The 14,829-nt window shown below is 45.3% G+C and overlaps 1 protein-coding gene and 1 non-coding gene across 3 annotated transcripts; both read left to right on the forward strand.

Annotated features, from left to right (window-relative positions):
• Positions 1–6,072: 6,072 nt before the first annotated feature.
• On the forward strand, positions 6,073–13,784 carry LOC101747173 (uncharacterized). Of its 2 annotated transcripts, XM_012690496.4 has the most exons (4): positions 6,152–6,272; positions 7,894–8,016; positions 8,525–8,754; positions 13,443–13,784. In XM_012690496.4, the coding sequence occupies exons 1-4, from the start codon at positions 6,218–6,220 to the stop codon at positions 13,728–13,730; spliced, it is 696 nt and encodes a 231-aa protein (XP_012545950.1). In that variant the 5' UTR covers positions 6,152–6,217; the 3' UTR covers positions 13,731–13,784. The 2 variants fall into 2 exon arrangements, with proteins under 2 accessions (XP_037876094.1, XP_012545950.1); XM_038020166.2 differs by lacking the exon at positions 7,894–8,016 and having other exon boundaries at positions 6,073–6,272.
• LOC119630528 (U6 spliceosomal RNA) lies at positions 9,188–9,294 on the forward strand. Its single transcript, XR_005246273.1, has one exon. It is a non-coding gene; the product is annotated as a U6 spliceosomal RNA (small nuclear RNA).
• Positions 13,785–14,829: the final 1,045 nt, after the last annotated feature.

Here is a 14,829-nt window from a genome sequence, read left to right on the forward strand (position 1 = left end):
TAGGCGGAGTGGTGGTACCTACCCGCGCGGTCTCACAAGAGGCCCTACCACCAGTAAAAGTGTTAAAAGTGAATTGTTATTAATCGTTCCGAAAGTCGTCGCATCACTTTTAAAAGATTAGAGAGATCGAACTCGAGCTCAATCAGGTAAGCCCTCACAGTAATCAATCGCTAACTTCATACAAGTTATCATCACCTCAACGTGAACAATTGCTTCGAATAAAGCAATAAGTCGTTGGAGATGATCTTCCGTAGACAATGTCGTCCTTGATTGTAGCACTACACAATAATGTTGAGTAATGTGTCGTAACACACCGCCCACGCCGCGGTCTCGCTCACACACACGGCCGCTTGTGAGAGAGGATCGGTTGGACGCCAATTATACTTACACCAATTATCGCTCACGTGTAGTGTCGACGAGCTAGAGAAACTGACAAGATCGGGCCTGTCGACCAGGATGTGTATGGAACATTGGACATTATGGCTACATGCGCTTAAGGAGTTACATTTAATAATATTAATAATTTACGGTTGTTTACGCCTTTGCCGTATCTGCGTGTCGCCTATAATAAGCTAACTACTCTGTAATTTAAATCTAATCTGTCTCTTAACATTTTTACGAGGGAACAATTCCCGCTTCTTTTCTGAAATAGGTATCTATCAATTAATTTCAATTTATACAAATTTCTTGCTTCTTTTCAAATGTATTTCATTTAATTCATCAAAAATACAAAACTAAACATCTCTACTGTGAACAAATTATTGTACAAATATAAAATAAACTATCGTAACAGAAAACAACGGGATTTCATGGTATCATCAGATACAACGGTAAGAGTATATATTTTGGTCACCCTACAGGATTTTGTGGACAAGTTTAAAAATGATTGGTCACTGTGCTGGAATTATAATTAATCCTGTGTACACGTAGTCACGTGTGACTCGCGATCACCAACCCTGACTGTTCCTAGCACGAAGTAGTCAGCCATAGATCGGTGTTTCCCGAGCGCTATGACATGTCCTTCGTCAAATGAGGCTTGTGGAGAGTATTAAACTGTAGGCAGCGGCTTGGCTCTGCCCCTGGCATTGCTGAAGTCCATGGGCGACGGTAACCACTCACCATCAGGTGGGCCGTCTGCTCGTCTGACTACAAGGGCAATAAAAAAAAAAATTTACGGTAAGAGCATATATTTTGGTCACCCTACAGGATTTTGTGGACAAGTTTAAAAACGATTGGTCACTGTGCTGGAATTAAATGAATCCTGTGTACACATAGTCACGTGTGGCTCGCGATCAGCATTATGACTGTTCCTAGCGCGAGGTAGTCGGTCATAGATCGACTTGAAGGATCGAACAGCCATTGTACAATACAATTATGTATATATGTATAGAGGTTGCAGTAAACACTTCCCCCGGTCTCAGTAAAAAGAAAAACATAATTTTAACTTCAACGCACAGACAATGTGTCGATATGTATATACATATTGTTGGAAACCCAACAAACAAAAATTTAACGGCCGTCTGGTGTAGTGGTAAGTGACATGGTCACTACACAAGGGGGTCGCGGGTTCGAATCCCGCCAAGGGAAGATATTTGTATGATAAATATAAATATATTTTCAAGGGTTATGGATGTATATTAAATATATGTATGTGTATAATAAAAATCTTACATTTATTTCCGTTATCTGGTACCTGTAACACAAGTTCTTTACGAACTTATCACGGGACCAGCTAACGTGGCGTGATTGTTAGTATTATTATTATTATTTATTTATAAAAAAAAAAAAAAAAAAAAAAAAAAAAAAAAAAAAAAAAAAAAAAAAAAAAAAAAAAAAAAAAAAAAAAAAAAAAAAAAAAAAAAAAAAAAAAAAAAAAAAAAAAATTGGTATAAAACCTTTTTTTTTGTTGTGGTTGTTGTTTTTGACATTACATTTGAATTTTGAATTTTGGAATGTCTTAGATATGTCATTCTCTTTTTATCCGTGCTATTTATTGTACGCGAATTGTAAAATTTCCAAAATATACAAATTTTATACGTGCAATCCTCGCGAGTTTATTTATTAAGTTCGTTGCCTATCGTAATCATACAGTCCACTACACATAGTTGAGTCACAATTTCATATTAACTGAATACTAGAGGTCCCGCAGTAGACGAAATTCGAATATAATTAATTGGAATTTCGCCAAGATGATTCTATAAAAAAATATTAATAAAGACAAACAATATTTAATCTATTCTCAATTTGACCACAGAAGTCAAGAACAAAAGTTTAACAATAAATAGTATGCATGCGTGTGTGCGTCAAATACATGGTATGTAGTGTGTGTAATGTTTTCTTTATTGATTTAATGTATCTTTTATGCATTATTTAAAAAAAATATTAACATTGTGCACTTCTTCTCTAAGTTCTCTATAAGTATAGAAAATTTCATACTCCTCCGTCCGCGCAATTTTCGTAAAAAAGGATACAAAGTTTTTGCTTCACGTATTAATATATAGATAATGTGTTTCAACGCGCTGAGTTCATTTCACCAGTACTGCCTCAAATCGTTATTGACCTGCTGTCAAGTAGTTACCAGGGTCCATAGACATCGGTACGGAAAGGCTTCGAACTGGTGTGCTCATCTACAACAACAATATCTTTTTGAATCTCTATCGCTTTTTTTGCTTTTAAGAGTAAACCTGGACCGTGCGTAGTACAATAGGTCGCGGAGGGCGACTACAGTACAGAGAGGGCCGCGAGAGGGCGGCTGCAGGGCGGAGGGCGATGTTATTTGTCTATTTTTAAACAATTCACGAAATCACAGACAGAACAATGTCTTACACAAAACTCGCCCGAGACGGAAACATCGTCCTGAACGGTTATTAATTAAAGCTATAGTACGATTCGCTTGCAATTGCTTTGCTACTGACATGTTGTTGTTTTTGAAATGTTCACAAACAAGAAATATTGTAATACAATTGTTGACCTGTAACTATCGGAGCGATACTAAAGTGAAGTTAGTAAACCTTATAAAGAATACTAACTGGATGCTCTAATATCATTGAAAACAAAATACTTATCTGGGCTTATATTATGAAGTCGTCGTGGCCTAAAGGATAAGACGTCCGGTGCATTCGTGTTGAGCGATGCACCGGTGTTCGTATCCCGCAGGCGGGTACCAATTTTTGTAATGAAATACGTAGTCAACAAATGTTCACGATTGACTTCCACGGTGAAGGAATAACATCGTGTAATAAAAATCAAACCCGCAAATTTTAATTTACGCAACTACTGGTGGTAGGACCTCTTGTGAGTCCGCACGAGTAGGTACCACCACCCCGTCTATTTCTGGCGTGAAGCAGTAATGCGTTTCGGTTTGAAGGGTGGGGCAGCCGTTCTAACTAAACTCGAGACCTTAGAACTTATATCTCAAGGTGGGTGGCGCATTTACGTTGCGGATGTCTATGGGCTCCAGTAACTACTTGACACCAGGTGGGCTGTGAGCTCGTCCACCCATCTAAGCAATAAAAAAAAAGAAATGTGTTGTAAAGGAAGGCGTAGGTTGTTCGATCCCGCATGTGTCGAAGCGCGCGCCCAAGGTCAGCAGCAAGCTGTAGCGATGCGACAGCGGACGTGGTCGCTGTACACGTATTCCTCCCGAGCGTAGCGGAGCTCGGAGCGCTCAGGCAGTTCATCAACAGAAAACTCTCATTATCTTAAAAATAAAAAGGGAATTTCAAGGAAACTGTAAACGCTCCTATTTGTACAAGTTATGCTTCGACGAGAAACTCTACTCTCTCTTATTCTGCAGATGATGTCTCGAGCCTCCGAAAGGACAAGAAAGATCTTTGTAGTTTTATGGAAAATTGCAGGTCGTGACGTCATGGATGCGCCTACTAATGTTTCGTCGACTGTCCGGTTGATAACTGGCTCTTTTATTCTTAAGTTTTCATTAATCACATGTAGTTATCCAAAACAGACATAATATGATCAGACACGCATAGTAACACCCGTGACGTCACACCCGGTGATGCTACACACGGTCAGACACTCGACGATCACTTCACCGAGAGCTCGTCTGACTGACAAAAGAACAATCGCAGATTCATACAAACAAGATTTAAGTAAAGCACTCAATTAAATTATGATCAATTAATTATACAAGTTAGTTGGATAAGTTTGAGAAGCGTCGAATACAATAGGCGGCGGCTCTCAAACTTTAACCGAAGGGACAACGCGTCAAACAAATTAATTTTCATTCACCCTCCCGGGGGATGCGCAGCCATCGCGAACACTAGTGATGACCACCGGGATTCACTCAAATAAAACAGGTTTCCCATATAGTTATTGCAAAAATCCAAAGACTCTTTTGACTTTTGTCGGAATTACAATCTAATTAAAAATCTTGATACATCGACAAAAAGGCGGGTGTTTTTTTTTTATTGCTTGGCTTGGTGGACGAGCTCACAGCTAACCTGATGTTAAGTGGTTACTGGAGCCCATAGACATCTACAACGTAAATGCGCCACCCACCTTGAGATATAAGTTCTAAGGTCTCAAGTATAGTTACAACGGCTGCCCCACCCTTCAAACCGAAACGCATTACTGCTTCACGGCAGAAATAGGCGGGGCGGTGGTACCTACCCGTGCGGACTCACAAGAGGTCCTACTACCAGTAAAATGAGTGTCTACGGGTACTTGTGTGCACACAATGGCATCACATACAACATCACAGTATTCCGAGTGTCAACGGACGCGACGTCCACGCTCGGTCTACTACAAGTGTTGTTAGCAGGATACAGCCAGGAGCACGGCGGCTCCGGTCCCGTGGAGCTTCTGCTGCTAATTCGTTGTATGGCGTCCACATCGGTCGTTCTTCGGTTTAGCTTCATACTGCACCTCCTCTGTTCGCATTATAACAATAGCGGGCGCATTCCGGCATCCTGCCTGTTTTTGCCACGTTGCAATCCGAAGAGCCAGATACCCGGTAGTACTAATACCAATGTAGCCTTGCATCCCGAAACGGATAGCGCTGCTTGTGGGCTTTGTTAACCAAGTAACACCGGGTAATAATACCAGGTAGCACCGGGTGGATGATGAAGTCAAAAATTTACAAAAATCTATTGAAATCTTACTGGTGGTAGGACCTCTTGTGAGTCCGCGTGGGTAGGTACCACCACCCCGCCTATTTCTGCCGTGAAGCAGTAATACGTTTCGATTTGAAGGGTGGGGCAGCCGCTGTAACTGTACTTGAAACCTTAGAACTTATATCTCAAGGTGGGTGGCGCATTTACGTTGTAGATGTCTATGGGCTCCAGTAACCACTTAACACCAGGTCGGCTGTGAGCTCGTCCACCCATCTAAGAAATAAAAAATATGAAAAATTACTTACAAATTCTGCGACTTTTTTGTCTTGATGTATAGTCGTAGATATCGTTGAGCGACTTGAACATTTCTTGAGAAATACTTACTGTAGAAGTAATTACTGTAGATGATTCATGAATAATCAAATAAACTAATAAAATGTTGCTTTTAATCTATATATTAATACATGAAGCAAAAATTTTGTATTCCTTTTTACGAAAATTGCGCGGACGGAGGAGTATGAAATTTTGCACACTTATAGAGAATATAGAGAAGAAGTGCACAATGCTACAATTTTTTTTAAATAATGCATAAAAGATACATTAAATCAATAAAGAAAACATTACACACACTACATACCGTGTATTTGACGCACACACGCATGCATACTATTTATTGTCAAACTTTTGTTCTTGACGTCTGTTGTCAAATTGAGAATAGATTAAATATTGTTTGTCTTTGTTGTTGTTTGCGCGTCCGATTTGAAAAATTCTTTCAGCGTCAAATAGCCCATTTATTGAGGAAGGCTATAGGCTATTTATAACATCACGCTAAGACCAATACGAGCGGAGCACTAATAACCTCCTCTTTTGAAGTCGGCTAAAAGGCATGATTTTGGTACCTTAAATAGCTCCTTAACATTCTATTATTCAAAAATATACTTACTTCTACGTAAATCCCACGCGGACTATTCCACGCGGACGAAGTCGCGGGCAAAAGCTAGTCGATTGATATATAAAAAGCATACGTCTATTTTAATCTGTTTCGTTCGCGACCTTCGAGTTTTTATTGTGTTGCGTGAAGTCGGTCGTTTCGTTGTGGCCTGTGCTGCGCTCACTGCGGTCACTACGCGCTGCACTCACTCGCCATGATCATTGTTTATTTCATATACGTGCTGGCTGTGTATACGGTGCGTGGAAACGGTAAGGATTATTTGAAAATTATGCAGTTTGACACAAACAGTGAGTTCTGTTTGCTCAGCTCAGCTCTGTGTGTGTGGCTCAGCTCTGTGTGTTTCATGTTTTGAACAAAATTTGTTCCCGTTATTGTTTGCCAATTAAGGTAAACCGTCCTCTACCGGTTACCGTTGTCGCTCGTGAACACTTCAAATTCAAGATCACGGGTAAGAGGCTTTTTTTTTTTTGGTGCCGTGGGCCGAACCTCCTACGAGGTCCCCGCACCTAGGGGCCGCGCGGGGTAAGTGGGACTCAACGGTCTGCAAGGTGTTGGAAGCAGACCGCGGGCCCAAGGAATTTTAGGGCCCACCCACTATGATACACCGCCAACCGATTTGTCTATTATAGACACTCCTTGGCAGCGCACTAGAGTGCTGGTAGCGCGCCGCGCGGCCTCTACCCCCTCAGGTCACCCCTAGATCTTCAAGAGGGAAGTTCGCCTCTTACAGGGGCCGGAGTCGGTCAAAATCACGGGTAAGGGGCTGCCCACAGCTAGGAGTACTTTGAGAGCTTGTTTAAAGACCTGCGTCATATCTTTTTTTTTATTGCTTAGGTGGGTGGACGAGCTCACAGCCCACCTGGTGTTAAGTGGTTACTGGAGCCTATATACATCTACAACGTAAATGCGCCACCCATCTTGATTACTGGTGGCCTCCGGGCCACCAGTAATCCTTCAATCATAAAAAAAAAAAAAAAAAAAAAATAAAAAAAAAAAAAAAAAAAAAAAGATAAGTTCTAAGGTCTCAGTATAGTTACAACGGCTGCCGCACCCTTCAAGCCGAAACGCATTACTGCTTCACGGCAGAAATAGGCAGGGTGGTGGTACCTACCCATGCGGACTCAGAAGAGGTCCTACCACCAGTAAAAATCTATGCACTAGCTAGTGAGGTTCCACGTTGGACGAGTTCCACATGCGATGCTCCATGGTAACTATCGTTAAACAATGTAAATATCCACATTGGATTTGGGTTTTGTAAAGTGCCTCGCGCGTGTCTTACTGTACTTATAGCGAGAAATTGTAAATTAACGTATGAGTGGTGTCCGCGCGGGATGTTTGGAGATACGGAAACCTTTCATTACAATTTGTACTTTTACTTTTTAATATAAATTCTCATTTCATCGAAGAGTGTTTAGTCGGCGGCGCTGCTGTATGCTGCTTATGCGGGAATGGCGGATTGAGATTTCCTTCTACCTATAGAATTGTATTTTGTGTTTCTAGTAATTAGGAATATAGGCCTGACACTAATTATTTTGTCATCGGTGGCGGCTTGAGCATGTGGGTCACGTGAAGTGAGGCACGTCAACGCTGCTAGTGTCATCGATCAGGGGGAGGACCGTGTCGATGCATGCCGTTAAATACTATATAGTGTTGAACGAGTACCTCAGAAGGAAGTTCGTTAAAGCTTATTTTTTAACCGACTTCAAAAAAGGAGGAGGTTCTCAATTCGACTGTATGTTTTTTTTTTATGTTTGTTACCTCATAACTTTTGACTGGGTGAATCGATTTTGATGATTCTTTATGTAGCTGAATACAGAGTTGTGTATAGATTAGATATACTCATAATATAACAGTCACGTTCGTGTTCAGAATCGAACTCATCTCGAGTGCTAGTGGAGAGTCTCCGGCGACAGCTGATGGACGACAACTATGACTACCAGCCTTCAGAGACGGAGGAACTACTGCATCCGCAGGATATAACCAGACGTCAAGGTCATCCACTAGAATATGTGTAGCAGTGAAGTCGTCGTGCCCTAAAGGATAAGACGTCCGGTGCATTCATGTCGATCGATGCACCGGTGTTCGAATCCCGCAAGCGAGTGCCAATTTTTCTAATAAAATACGTACTTAACAAATGTTCACGGTTGACTTCCACGGTGACAAAACAGCATCGTGTAATAAAAATCAAACCCGCAAAATTATAATTTGCGTAATTACTGATGGTGGGACCTCTTGTGAGTCCGCACGAGTAGGTACCACCACTCTGCCTATTTCTGCCGTGAAGCAGTAATGTGTTTCGGTTTGAAGGGTGGGGCAGCCGTTGTAACTATACTGAGACCTTAGAACTTATATCTCAAGGTGGGTGGCGCACTTACGTTGTGGATGTCTATGGGCTCCAGTAACCACTTAACACCAGGTGGACTGTGAGCTCGTCCACCCATCTAAGCAATAAAAAAAAACAAAAAAACAAAAACAAAATAGTAGTGTCTGAACTCCACAGGCGTCGCTCTCAACAAACAAGATACGGATTTAGACTCCATCAACATATTCGTACCGGAAACAATAAATAACCAATACATTATCACCGAGGACAAGGACACAGGACAGGACATGCTTCACCACCTGGACGACAGACCGACGGACATCATGACCAGCGACCAGCGCGACTACGTGGAACTCCATGATGATGGTACTAAGCCCACGCAGCAAGCTAAATACAAAATATTAAAGGTAACCCGCTCACGACAGTTTGTGCTTCTTAAGATCAAGATTCTAAATCTGTAGTGGCTACTTTATTTAACCAGATCACATCCACCGTCCGTCTAAGGCGACTGTCAATATATGGTTCTTTGTTTCCTTTTATATTTAAAACAGCCGCCCGCTCCGGCTCCGCTCGGGTCTTTAACAATATTTTAACGATATTTGACGTTGTTGGAACGAAGTTCCTTATCGCGCGTTGTGAAAGGGTGCTAGACGGAAATTTTTTTTACGAAAAGTTGTCACGACACTTTTTAGATCCGTCATTCTGACCAATCAACGTGTAGGCGCTTATCGCGTGACATTGCTCGTATCCGATTGGTCCACGTAATGAGTACAGTTTCTCGAGATAGCGTTTCAACAATAGTAATTTAGTTCATAGTATTGTTTTTTTCTTCTTCATAATGTACTTGCTTCGGCAGTACATATACTAAAATTGGAACGATACAGAGAAGATTAGCATGGCCCCTGCGCAAGGATGACACGCAAAATCGTGAAGCGTTCCACATTTTACGACTGATGCTGTACCTCTCGAACAATCCCAAATTATCGTTGAGACAATGGAGGTCAATGAGGCCTCTCCTACTGTCCAAACATCGAACTCCAATCTGCCATTGCCATCGGCCCATCTGGCCGAAGACAATTTTAATATGAACAGCCAGCCCCCCCTTCCCCCCCGCCCTCAGCGCGAGCGCCGCAGCGGTCGACAGGCCTCCCAGCCTGCCGGCTTTGCTGCATGGCTGCTCACACTGTGGGAGAAATTGTCCGAGGTGATCTCCGGAGTAATCCGTGAGATCGCCTCGGGAGCCAGTCCCTTCGGGGCGCTCCTGTCGGGGTTCTACCGAATGATTGCGCAGTTCAATGGCTAGCCAGGAGCTGCGCATCATTTATTGGAACCCCGACGGGATAAAGTCCCGAAAGAACGACCTGCTTGTTCTCGCCCGGGAGTATAACCCAGAGGTTGTGCTCCTGGGCGAGACCAAGCTACGTCCTCAGGATGCGTTCAGGATTCCAAGCTACTTCATGTACCGACGTGACGAGCTTACCCCTGCCGGGCGGCCGTTCAGGGGCACTGCGGCCCTCGTCAGGCGGGACGCGGTGCATGATCAGTTGGATTTGCTGTCCTTCACATCGACAAGGTCAGTCGGTGTGAGGGTACACACCTCGGGGGGAGATATGCGGATTTATGCCGCGTATAGACCCCCGGGGCCTGAATTTCACCCTGAGGACATAAGACGGGCCCTGAATCACGACAGCCGCCCAGCTCTGCTGGTCGGGGACCTCAACGCGAAGCACGTCGCGTGGGGCTCCCGACTTAACTCAGCAGTGGGCAGGCGGCTGTTAGAAGATGCCGATAGGGGCGACTACTCTGTGGTCGGCCCCGACGAACCCATACACATCCCGACCGCCGCGCGCTATCAGCCCGATGTGCTGGATGTGTGTGTGCACAAGGGGCTACGGTGCCCCGTAACGATCGAGGCACTGTACGACCTGGGTACCCCACATCTCCCTATCCTAGTGACACTGGGAATGGGGCTCACCCGGGTTGCGACCTCGCCCCTACGACCGAAGGTCGACTGGGAGCTCTTTAAGAGACGACTAGTCGACCTTCCCGTGATTCAGGACCCCAACACCCCTGATGGGGTCGACGATGCGGCAACCCGCCTTGTTGACTCCATCAGGGGAGCGATCGACCAGGCGACGACTCTTGTGCCCAGCGGCGGGCCCAGAGGTATACTCCCGGCCCATCTGAAGGCGATTATTCGCCGGAAGAGGGGCTTGAGGAGGCTCTGGGCGACAACTCGTTGTCCCAGGATAAAGCGCGAGCTTAATGAGCTGGAAGCGGAGCTGGCGACAAAGATTAGCACCTTTAGGGGCTATGCCTGGCAGGAGAGGATCGAGGTGGCCCGCGAGGACCCCTCCTCAGTATCCCTCCACCGGCTTTGTCGCCAGCTCTCAAATCGGCCTGCCCCGACTTGTCCACTCGTGGACGAGAGGGGCAACCGATGCTTCTCGGCTCAGGCCCGCGCCGACATCCTGGCCGAAATGCTGGAGCGGCAGTTCGCTCCTAATGACTCTGCACCCTCAGAGGCCGCATTCCACCAATCGGTGGAAGAGAGCGTAGCAAGCCTACTCTCCTCCCCGGTGCCACCGTTGGGAGATGGTGATCTCATCACTCCCAGCGAATTGCGCCTCATCATCAAGCGGATGAAGAGGCGCAAGGCGCCGGGCGAGGACGGTATTCCCTCCCTCGCTTTTTTCCACTTCCCTGAAACGGTCGTGTCATTTATGACACGGCTGTTCAACTCCATTCTGTCCACAGGACACTTCCCGGGAATTTGGAAATTGGGCAAGGTTATCGCCTTGCCCAAACCCGGCAAGGACAGGAGAAATCCCTCCAGTTACCATCCGATCACGCTGCTGTCGCACGTGGGCAAGTTGTTCGAGCGGCTGCTGCTGAGAAGGGTGTCGCCGCACATCCTTCTCAGACCCGAGCAATTCGGGTTTCGTAGCGGTCATTCGACAACGCTGCAATTGATCCGCGTCATGCATCACTTGGCGGATCGGACCAACGCGCGCCAGTACACGGCCGCAGTCTTTCTCGACATCGAGAAGGCCTTCGACCGTGTCTGGCATGCGGGACTGATCCACAAGCTGTTGCAGAACACGGACCTCCAGCACGCCTACGTGCGACTGCTGGGGTCGTACCTGGAGGGAAGATCCTTCCTTGTCGCGGTCGAGGGCGCCAAGTCGTCGGTGCGCCCAGTCACGGCCGGAGTTCCGCAGGGGAGCGTCCTGGCACCATTCCTCTACGCTCTCTACACCAACGACATTCCCACGCTCGAGGGCAACCTCGAAGCGTGGGAAGCCGACGTGAAGTTGGCGCTGTTTGCCGACGACAGCGCCTACTTCGCGTCATCCAACTTCCCCTCTGCGGCCATTTCGAGGATGCAGAGGTTATTGGACTTACTGCCCCAGTGGCTGGACCGATGGAGGGTCGCGGTCAACGTGGGGAAGACCGCGGCTATCCTCTTCGGTCCGGTCCGCACAAGAGTCGTCCCGGGACAGCTCAGTCTCCGTGGCGCTAATGTCGAGTTTAGATCCAGCGTCCGGTACTTGGGGGTCGATATCGACCGGAGTTTGAGGATGACCGCCCACTCCATGTCGGCGTTGGCGGCGGCTCGCTACGCGAGATTTCTCCTCCGGCCGGTGTTGGCCTCCAGGTTGCCGGTCAGGACTAAGCTCGGCATTTATAAGACGTATGTCCGTTCCCGTATCACGTACGCAGCTGCGGCCTGGTATCACCTCATCCCGCAGGACACGCGGGTGAAGTTACAGGCCCAGCAGAATCTGGCTCTTCGCACGATAGTCGGAGCAGGGCGTTACGTCAGTAATGCCGTAATCGCCCGGGATCTGGATGTGGAGTCGCTCGAGGAGTTCATCCGGAGGCTAGCTCGTAATCTTTACGAGCGGGCTGACGGTGGACCCCACGAGCATCTCCACAATTTAGCTCCCTTGCACGCTAGACCACCTGATGGTCTGGCGCTACCAAGGGAGCTACTGGAACCCCCGGCTATGGTAAGATAGTCGGCTTAATCGGAGTGATATGGGAGTGCTCATAATGAGTGCCCCCATGGGACTGAGCTGTCCACACTCGTCATTTCCCCCCCACATCGTTGGGGTGCCCCCTTATGGGGACCCATTTCCCACCCCCGTTGGGTGGACCACTCCCCCTTATGGGGAGTGATTATATCGGTCCCTCCCCGCGACGGTCTTCCCCTTCTGGGGAGCCCTTAGCGGGTGAGCGCCAAACTAGTGGCGGGCCCCACGGTTGCTGACTGTTGTCCTGGCTTATGTATATAGTAGAGTTGTTAGTTTTTAGTTACTTTAGATAGTTGTGTACCGTCATCCGACCAGCCCATCGTATTATGTTTATTTATATATCATTTTGTCGATGCTATGCAGCCGTGCACGCTGCGAACAGCGTACCTTCCCCAAAGTCCCCCCTGCATCTACGTCACCCCTGCCCTATGTGGTAGGGAGTTTCAGCCCGGGTAGTGGGGTTTGCCCCGAGGCCCGTTCCATGCCCCCGTGAGGGGGTATGACGACCCTTCTTCTTCTTCATAATGCCGTAATTTATTATTATAACTTTAAAAAAAAAATACAATTCCTTCACTAATTAATCGAAAGGAACTTCGTTCCATCCGGGTGTCCCTTGACACCTCTGAAGTTTTTATTTTATTTTTTTTAATAAAAGAAGACTTATTGCGGCATAACTATAATAGTTAGACATATGCAGTTGCGACACTTTTTGTAAATAATGAGTTCTACAAAGTCGTAGTACATTATTATTTTCTATCATCAATAGTTTTCGCAGGGCACGCGATGTAAAGAATGTTTTAGGTAATTTTTTTACACCTTGGGTTACATTATTGGAGGTTTAGTAAGGATCCCTAATTTTTTTCAAAAAAGAGGATAGCCTAAGTCACTCGGAAATAGTGTAGCTTCCAAACAGTAAAAGAATTTTTCAAATCGGTTCAGTACTTTCGGAGCCTATTCAATACAAACAAACAAACAAGTCTTTCCTCTTTATAATATTATATATTATATAATAAGTATAGATAAAGGCTTTAACAAAAAAAAAAAAAGTATCTGTGCAGGTAAAAAACCCCAGTCGTCGGAGTATGGGCTCCAGACGGTTCATACAGGAAGAAAAAGAAGACGGAGTGGCCATCATCAGCCTCGACGACGGAACCTTCCCGGAGTTCAGGCTGCCGAAGGACAGGCGCCAGTACATGCAGGACGGAGATGATTTGGATGACTTAGGGCTGGACCTAGACTCCGCCGGTCCTGACTTCGTCCAAAACAAAACAAAACATTCGAATGACGACTACTTGTCGGATCTTATTCCTACATTTAATGTTAGCGATGAACTAAACAGAGTTTAACATCGTGCTGCGAGTAAATGTTATGTGTTTTTTGAATATTTTTCATTTAAAATATCCGTCCGTTCCTGTTATAAAGCATATATACCATTCACATAACGATATCAAATTTCAATCAACAATAAAACTAGTAAGAAGTTACGCGCGCACCCACCGCGGTGAGAGAATGTAATGGCACGAATAATATTTGTATTATTCACTACATTTAATCTAATACTGTTATGTTATGAGGCAGTGAAGATACCAAGTAAGTATTTCAAGAAGTATTTTCCTACAATAATTCATCATCATAAGAAACAGTAATTTCATGGGGTATTTTTAAGGAGCGATATAAAAAACCTTGGCGCAGACTTCGTATCCGCGTAATGTAATAAACCACCTTATCTCATTGATATGTACACATTATGTGAACAAGCTGCAGTGGCTTCACGAGGGCTTGTGGTGGCGACCGCAGCGTTAGGTTCGCGCTAACGTGATCTAACTTACAGATACGTTCATTCGCAGGCAATAACCAGACCAGCATATTTGTGGACAAATTGAAGAATATATTGAGACGAAATAATGACGACTACATAGACATTCGTACGAGTAAAACTAATATACTTACTACAAAAGTAAATACAACAGCAGCTGTAACAAGAGTGACGTCGGGTAAGGTACAAGACGTTCTAAACAACAGCAGCATCCGGCGAGCATCGACCACGCCAAACATCCGCAGGAGAGCTTTCAGTCAAGTTAAGAGTGTAAAAGAGAAAGAGAACGATTTAACAAAACAAGACAACACTAAAGTGAACACAGAACACAAAAGCATACTGAAACCAAACAATTTATTGAATCAAGCGAATGATATTAAAGACAAGTATCCTAAGTACGTGAACAAAATATCTAAAGTTAAATCGTTTTTTAACAAGAATAAAGATCTGTTCAAAAAGTTCATAAGTAACAGGAGCTCGAAGCCTCAGATACCTGTGCTGAAACTTGGGAACGGAACCACTCCGACCGGGGACACGTTGGCTGCGAGCGGACGAGGGCCCCTGGGACGAGTGCTGATTTCGAAATCCTCAGATGATGAATCAAAGACGACATCCCTAGAGGTCAACGA

Source organism: Bombyx mori, chromosome 24, assembly GCF_030269925.1.
Source record: "Bombyx mori chromosome 24, ASM3026992v2".
In the NCBI taxonomy this organism is placed as follows: domain Eukaryota; kingdom Metazoa; phylum Arthropoda; class Insecta; order Lepidoptera; family Bombycidae; genus Bombyx; species Bombyx mori.